Source organism: Alligator sinensis, unplaced genomic scaffold (assembly GCF_000455745.1).
Source record: "Alligator sinensis unplaced genomic scaffold, ASM45574v1 scaffold265_1, whole genome shotgun sequence".
NCBI lineage: Eukaryota > Metazoa > Chordata > Crocodylia > Alligatoridae > Alligator > Alligator sinensis.
This window is the reverse complement of record NW_005842961.1, coordinates 248108-249492: the sequence shown is the minus strand read 5'-3', so window position 1 is coordinate 249492 and position 1385 is coordinate 248108. Positions and strand designations below refer to the sequence as shown.

The window sequence follows — 1385 nt, the reverse complement described above, 5'->3', positions numbered from 1 at the left end:
GGGGGGTGGGGGCGCTCTGGAGCCGTCATGGTGCCCCCCCTTGTGCCAGGACCCGCTGCTGGGGCTGCTGGACCCCCGGGAGGATCTGGAGAAGGAGGAGGGCCGGGCTGAGGCTGAGGCTGTGTATGAGACCTGCTGCCGCTGGGAGGCCTGTGCCCGCGATCTCGACACCCAGGAGCAGCTTGTCCACGTGAGCCCCCCACCCTGTGGTGCCCCCTGGCCCCCCAGCCTGGCAGTGCCCATCACTCCTGACCCACAGCCCCTGCTTTCCCCTCTCTTGCCGCTGCCCCCCACTCCCAACCTGCAGCCCCTGCCCCACCAGCCCTGCCTCTGCCCCTCACTTCATACCTGCAGCCCCCTGCCCACCCTCCCTGGGTTTGGAAGCCCATGAATCGGCCCGTCCTGCAGAGCAGCTGGGCTGAGACCTGCCAAACTCGCTTCACCTGTGACCTGAGCCTGCCCATCCCCTGCTCGGGGATCCCCGTGTCTCCCATCCCACTGCTCCCTGACCCCTGGCTACAGCTCCCTGACCCCCCACCCCCCATCTCCCCCTGAAGCACATCAATAACGAGCACATCCACGGGGAGAAGAAGGAGTTCGTGTGCCACTGGCTGGCCTGCTCACGGGAGCGCCGCCCCTTTAAGGCCCAGTACATGCTTGTGGTGCACATGCGGCGGCACACTGGAGAGAAGCCCCACAAATGCACGGTGAGGCAGGGCTGGGTGTGGCGGGGGCATGGGGCTGGCAGGTGGAGGGTAGGTGACCATGGCAGGGGCATGGCAGTATGGTGGTGTGACAGTAGTGTAGCCATGGCATGATAGTGGAGTAGCTGTGGTGTGACTGGCATGGCCATGGCGTGATGGTGGTGTGACCATGGTGTGACTCGTGTGTCTGTAACGTGATGGTAGCATAACCATGATATGGCCATGGCATGATGGTGATGTGGTGACTGTGGCATGGCCATGGCGTGATGATGGTGTGACCATGGTGTGGCCACGGCGTGATGGTGCTGTGGTGGTGGAAGTGTGACTGTGGCTTGACTGGTGTGGCCACAGGGTGATGCTGGCATGGCGGCAGCACGGGCATGGCTTGCACAGGGCAGATGGGTGACATGGCGATGGCGTGGTGGGACAGTGGCACATGGGCAACATGGGCAGGTGCTGACGCAGTGCCGTGCAGTTCGAAGGCTGCCACAAGGCCTACTCACGCCTGGAGAACCTCAAGACCCACCTGCGCTCGCACACGGGCGAGAAGCCGTACGTGTGCGAGCACGAGGGCTGCAGCAAGGCCTTCTCCAACGCCTCCGACCGTGCCAAGCACCAGAACCGTACCCACTCCAATGAGGTAACCCTGCCCAGGCCCCCCTGCCCACCTTCTCCCAGATA

At 64.3% G+C, this 1385-nt stretch overlaps 1 protein-coding gene across 1 annotated transcript in view; it reads left to right on the top strand.

Moving 5' to 3' along the window:
- The window catches only part of GLI1 (GLI family zinc finger 1), a 14441-nt gene that overhangs the window by 10274 nt on the left and 2782 nt on the right, over window positions 1–1385 (top strand). The window contains exons 4-6 of the mRNA XM_025192701.1: window positions 50–190; window positions 558–707; window positions 1180–1344. Coding sequence (XP_025048486.1) covers window positions 50–190; window positions 558–707; window positions 1180–1344 — 456 coding nt within the window. The remainder of the gene's footprint in view (window positions 1–49; window positions 191–557; window positions 708–1179; window positions 1345–1385) is intronic.